Here is a 6,000-nt window from a genome sequence, read left to right as displayed (position 1 = left end):
TTGGGGAGAGAGAAAGAGGGGAGTGAGGGAGGGATGGGAGTGAGGGAGGAATGAGAGTTTAAAAGATAGTCGACAGTGGTGCGGGGAATGTGAAAGGGAGGATGGGAGTGGGTGAGAGGAGAGTGAGTCGACGGGAGGGGGATGGGGGGAATGTGAAAGGGAGGGAGGAGGAGGAGGAGCGGGGAGGAGCGACAGAGAGACGGAGACAGAAACGGAGCAGAGGTGCTCGGCGCTGGGAGCCGGAGCGACGGTCGGACTGTTACCGGGACTGGGAGTCGGAGCGGAGGCGAAGCGGGAGTCGGTAGCGGAGTGGAGCGGGGAGCCGGGCGAGGGAATCCGGAGCGGAGCGGCGATGGAGCGTCGGCTGCTGCGGGCTCTGACTCTCGCCCTGCTGCTCGGCACCGCTCGGGGACAGGGGGTGTACGGTGAGTGAGGCCGGGAGAGGGGTCCCGGAGCCCGACCCCCAACCCACCTATCCACCACCACTCACCTCACTACCGACCCTCCCCACCACCCCTCACCTCACCACTACACGACCCACAACCACCGAACCAGAGCTGACACACCCCCGACACACCGAACCACCCGGAGACCGCACCGGACATCGATTCCTTCCCCCTTCCCCGCACTCAGACCAGGAGAGACCCGCGGGGTGAGGGGTAAAGACGCCGAGAGAGTGTCAGATCAAGGGAAAGAGTCAACCACACAGTCGGGAGAAACAAGGGAGGTGGCGGTGGGGGGGGGTGGGGGTTAAGTGATTGAGGAGGGCAGGGGGAAAAGGGAGCAAAGGGTTTGAGGCTGAAGGGGAAGGGAGAGAGGCAGGAAGGGGTAGAGGTGTACGGCGAGGAGGGGGCAGAGGGGAGTGGGTAAAGGAGGGAAGGGGAGGAAGTGGGGAGGGGGAGGAACTCACCTCCCCGTTGACCCTGCCGTTTGCTCCACGGCTCCAGCCAATAAATGCAGGGGGGTTTAGGGTAAGGGATGGAGGGGAGGGTGGAGAAAGAGGAAGGGGGGCGGAAGGACCCTCCCCATTCACCAACCCGGGACTGACCCTACTTTGACCCCTTATGTATCGCTGCCTTGTGTCCACAGCTCCGGCCAACGCGCGGATCGTGCACTCGGGCCAGGCCTGCGTGGTGAAGGACGACAACCTGAGCGAACGGGTCTACACCATCCGAGAGGGCAGCACCCTGGTCCTCGTCTGCCTCGTCACAGGGCACCCTCGGCCACAGGTACCCCCACCTGCCCCTGACCACAGCGCAGCACGCTCACCTCCCCACAGGGCTCGTGGAGAGGTTATGTGGAGGGGTGGGGGGGGTAGACCACGGGGAGGGGCATTGGGCAAGGAGATCGTGGGGCGAGGAATTCATTGAGGTTCTCACTCATATAAGAGTGGAACAGAATCAGGTCATTCGGCCCATCACCTTTCCAACATGGCTGATTTACTATCCCCTTCAACCCCTTTCTTCTGCCTTCTCCCTGTAACCTTTGTCACCCTTACTAATCATGAACGCATCAACCCCTCCTTTAAATATACCAAATGACTTGGCCTCCACAGCCGTCTGTGGCAATATCCTCTGATTCCCCACAGAAGTTCCACCAATGATTCCTACGGGGACCTATTCCTTCCCTGGTGTACGTCCTTGCTCCAAATGGACTTAATAGACGACTCATAGGACACTACAGGTCCTTCAGTTCCTGATGTTGTGCCAACATTTTAACCTGCTCTAACTCTTCCCCCTACATAGCCCTCCATTTTTCTATCATCCATGTGCCTATCTAAGAGTTTCTTAAGTGCCGCTAATCTAGCTGCCTCTACCATCACCCCTGGCAGGATGTTCCCTGCACCCACAGCTCTCTGTGTAACAAAATTACCTATGAACGCCCCCTCGTACTTTTCTCCAATCATCCCATTAGCCATTTCCACCCTGGGAAGGTGTCTCAGACGCCTTTATCAAGTCACCTCTCATCCTCCTTCGCTCCAAAGGGATAAGCCCTAGCTCACTGAACTTCTCCTCATAACTCACGCTCTCCAATTCAGTCAGCATCCTGGTAAATTTCCTCTGCACCCTCTCTAAAGCTTCAACGTCCTTCCTATAAATGAGGCAACCAGAACTGAACACAATACTCCAAGTGTGGTCTAATCAGGGTGTTATAGAGCTGCAACATTACCTCGTAGCTCCTGAACTCAATCCCACAACCAACCAAGGCCAACATACCAGACTCCTTCTTAACAACTCTATCAACTTGTGTGGTAACTTTGAGGGATTTATGGATGTTGACGCCAAGATCCCTCTGATCCTTCATCCAGCTAAGAATCCTGTCATTCTGCTTTCAAATTCTACCTTCCAAAGTGAATCACTTCACACTTTGCCAGGTTGAACTCCATCTGACATGTCTCAGCCCAGCTGTCATGGGCTCCACAGTGACCCGTTGTAACCCATGACAACCTTCAGCACTGTCCAAAACACCACCAACCTTCGTGTTATCTGAACGCTTACTCACCCACCCTTCTACTTCTTCATCCAAGTCATTTATGAGAATCACAAAGAGCAGGAGTCCCAGACCAGATCAGTGCAGAACAGCAGTGGTCACTGATGTCCAGGTAGAAACACCCCATCTAAACCCACCCTCTGCTCTCTATGGACAAGTCAATTCTGAATCCACACAGCCATGTCCACTGGATCCCATGCCTCCTGACTTTTTGAATGAACCTCCCTTAAGGAACTTTATTAAACAGCTTACTAAAATCCACATACACCACATCCACTGCTCTACCTTCAGCAATGTTGTTTATCACATACTCAAAGAATTCAGTCAGACTCGTGAGGCATGGCCTCCCCCTCACAAAGCCGTGCTGACTGTCCCTAATCAGACTATGCTTCTCCAAATGCTTGTAGATCCTGTCTCTAACAATCTTCCGCAATAATTTCCCCACCAACTGAAGTAAGACTCCCTTCCTTGAACTAAGAAAAAGTTTTAAGTTGTCCTTAATCCTACTTGCTAAGGTCATTCCATGCTCCCTTTTTGCCCACAATATTTTTCTTAAGTTCTCCTGCATCCCCTAAAAACCTCAAATGGTTCGATACTGATTTCCCATACCTGAGGCGCCCTTCTGTCCCCTGATCAAATCTTAAACATCCATCATTAACCAGGGGTTCCCTGAACTTACCATCTTCACGGTCACAATGTCCATGAACTCTCAGTGTCTCTCTTCCTTTCACTTTTCAGATGCTGTACCCCCTCCAGCAGCTGCTCTCAATCTCCCTCTCCCAGGTCCTGTCATACACATTTGAAACCCCTCCTGCCCCAGTTCAAGGCCCTAACTCGAGTTCCAGCTTTATCTCTTTCCGTGACTACATCAGAATCAGAATCAGGTTTAATATCACTGACATTCTGTACATCATGAAATGTGTTGTCTTGCACCAGCAGTACATTGCAACACATAATAATGAAAAACTATAACTTACAATAAGAAATATATAGAGAGAGCAAAAAAAAATAGTGAGGTAGTGTACGTGGGTTCATTGTCAATTCAGAAAACTGATGGCAGAGGGGAAGAAGCTGTTCCTGAATCACTGAGCTTGTGTCTTCAGAATCCTGTATCTCCCCCTTGATGTCAACAATGAGAAGAGTTCATGTCCTGGGTAATGAGGGTCTTTTTTGAGGCAATGCCTTCTGAAGATGCCTTAGATGCTAATGCCCATGATGGAGCTGGCTGAGTTACCAACTTTCCGCACCTTTAAGCTTGCCGCACGGTGACACTGTTCCCAAAGGGTTCATCCATCGACATCAGTCACTTGCTCCTCCACCTTCCCTAAGATGGGGTGAAGAAGAGCCCCCATCCCAGTAGGACTCCCTAAGCACAGCTTCACAAAACCCCCGAACACATTTTACTAAGGCCATTGTTGAGATGTTGTAACCCCGTTCGTTCCGAGATCTCTGATTTCTAATTCCTGCTGACTACAGGAGTTGTGACATTATGTTGCAGTTCTACAAGTTGTTGGCGAGGCAACACTTGGAGTATTGTGTACAGTTTTGATTTCCCTGTTATAGGAATGACGTAGTTAAATTAGAAAGAGTGCAGAAGTGACTTACAAGGATATTGCCAGGACTAGAGGTCTGAGGGACAGGGAGAGGTTGGCCAGGCAAGGACAAGCACAGGAGAATGTTTCAACCTTACAGAGATGTTTCAAATTATGAGAGGCATAGATGGTAACAGTCTTTTCCCCAGGGTGAGGAAGTCCAAACAAGGGGGCATAGGTTTAGGATGAGAGGGGAAGAGGCAAGCTCTTCACTCAGAGGATGCTGAGTGTATGGAACCAGAAGGAGTGGTCGAGGAAAGTAGAGTAGAATTATTTAGAATATATGGATTTTAGTGCGGAACTTGACAAGGTTCCTCTTGGGTAGGCTTGTCCAAAATGTCAGGAGGTATGGGATTCATGGGGACTTGGGTGCTTGGATTTGGAACTGGCTTGCCCACAGAAGGCAGAGACTGGTAGTAGATGGAGTGTCGGTAACCTGTTCCTCAAGCGTCTGCCTGGGAGCCCCTGCTCTTTGTGATTTTAGTAAGTGGTTTGGATGAGGAGGTAGAGGGGTGGGTTAGTAAGGTTGCAGATGATATGTAGTTTGGTGGTGGTATAGATAGTGTGGAAGGTTGCCATAGGTTACAACGGGATACTGAGAAGATGCAGAACTGGGCTGAGAAGTGGCAGATGGAGTTTAACCCTGAAAAGTGTGAAGTGATCCAACCACAAATTAGAGAGTCTTGCCAAAGGGTCTTGGCCCGAAACATCGACTGTACTTTTTTCCATAGATGCTGCTTGGCCTGCTGAGTTCCTCCAGCATTTTGTGTGTGTTGAAAATGTAAAGCGATTCATTTTGGAAGTTTTAACTTGAAGGAAGAATACAGGGTTCATGACAAGATTCTTAGCAGTGTAGAGGATCTTGGGGTTCACATGCATGGACCCTCAAAGTTGCTGTGCAGGTTGATAGGGTGGTTAAGAAGGTGTATGGCGTGTTGGCTTTCATTAGTCAAGAGATTCAGTTCAAGGGCTGTGTTCAGTTTTGGTCACCTCATTTATGAAGGACGTGGAAGCTTCAGAGAGGGTGCAGAGGAGATTTACCAGGATGTTGCTTGGATTAGAGAGCATGTCTTATGAGGATACGTTGAGTCAGCCAAGGCTTTTCTTTTAGCAAAGGAAGAGGAGAAGGGACTCAATAGAGGTGTACAAGACGATGAGAGGCATAGATCGATCGGATAGCCCCAGACTTTTTTCAGAGTGGAAATACCCAATAACAGATATGGTGAGCAGAGGAAAATTTAGAAGAGATGACAGGTAGTTTTTTTTATCATACAGGTTGGTGGATTTCTGGATTACAGTGCTGGGAGTGATAGCAACTGATACATTAGGGACATTTAAGAAACTCTGAGCATTTGGATGAAAGAAAAATGCAGAGTTCTGGGCTATGTAGGAGGGAGGGGCTTCGTTGATCATGGAGTAGGTTTAGATAGGTGGGCTGAAGAGCATGAACTGTGCATACAACTCTATTGTATGTTAAGAAGCTCTTGGATAGGTGCCTGAAAGGGCAGGGCTTGGAGGGATGCAGGCCAAACACTGGAAAACGGGTTTGGCTAGGTGAATACCATGGGTGGCATGGACTAGATGGGCTGAAGGGCCTGCATCTGTGTTATGTTGCTGCATGAATATGGTGAGGCTGTAGTGTAACCCTGTTGAAGTGAGTACTGCTGACAGGTATAGTAGGCAGCTGTGGATACTGGGATTACAGTGCGGGTGAATCAGGCCACGGAGCCTCCTCTTTGCTGTACAACTCAATGGTAACTTCCCTCATTTCAATCATGGCGATGCGTCCCACCTCCCCCTCCGTTCCCACCTGTCGCCCTTGCATTAAAATGGTCATCACGCTGCGCAGTCCTGACCTGGGCCTTCGCACATCCCACTCCCACTCCCCCACCTGCCCCTCACTAGTTGTGTGAGTGTC

General features: G+C 50.3%; 1 protein-coding gene across 2 annotated transcripts in view; it reads left to right on the top strand.

Annotated features, from left to right (window-relative positions):
* Positions 1–200: 200 nt before the first annotated feature.
* LOC140733027 (MAM domain-containing glycosylphosphatidylinositol anchor protein 1-like) overlaps positions 201–6,000 on the top strand; it is a 57,428-nt gene continuing 51,628 nt past the window's right edge. For both annotated transcript variants that reach the window (XR_012100207.1, XM_073055799.1), the window contains exons 1-2: positions 201–425; positions 1,090–1,229. Coding sequence is in view for 1 of the 2 variants with exons in the window: in XM_073055799.1 (XP_072911900.1) it covers positions 353–425; positions 1,090–1,229 (213 nt within the window). In the remaining variant the exon portion in view is untranslated. The remainder of the gene's footprint in view (positions 426–1,089; positions 1,230–6,000) is intronic.

Source organism: Hemitrygon akajei, chromosome 9, assembly GCF_048418815.1.
Source record: "Hemitrygon akajei chromosome 9, sHemAka1.3, whole genome shotgun sequence".
Lineage (NCBI taxonomy): Eukaryota > Metazoa > Chordata > Chondrichthyes > Myliobatiformes > Dasyatidae > Hemitrygon > Hemitrygon akajei.
Note: the sequence above shows the minus strand (reverse complement) of the source record. Positions and strands in the feature narration are given on the sequence as shown.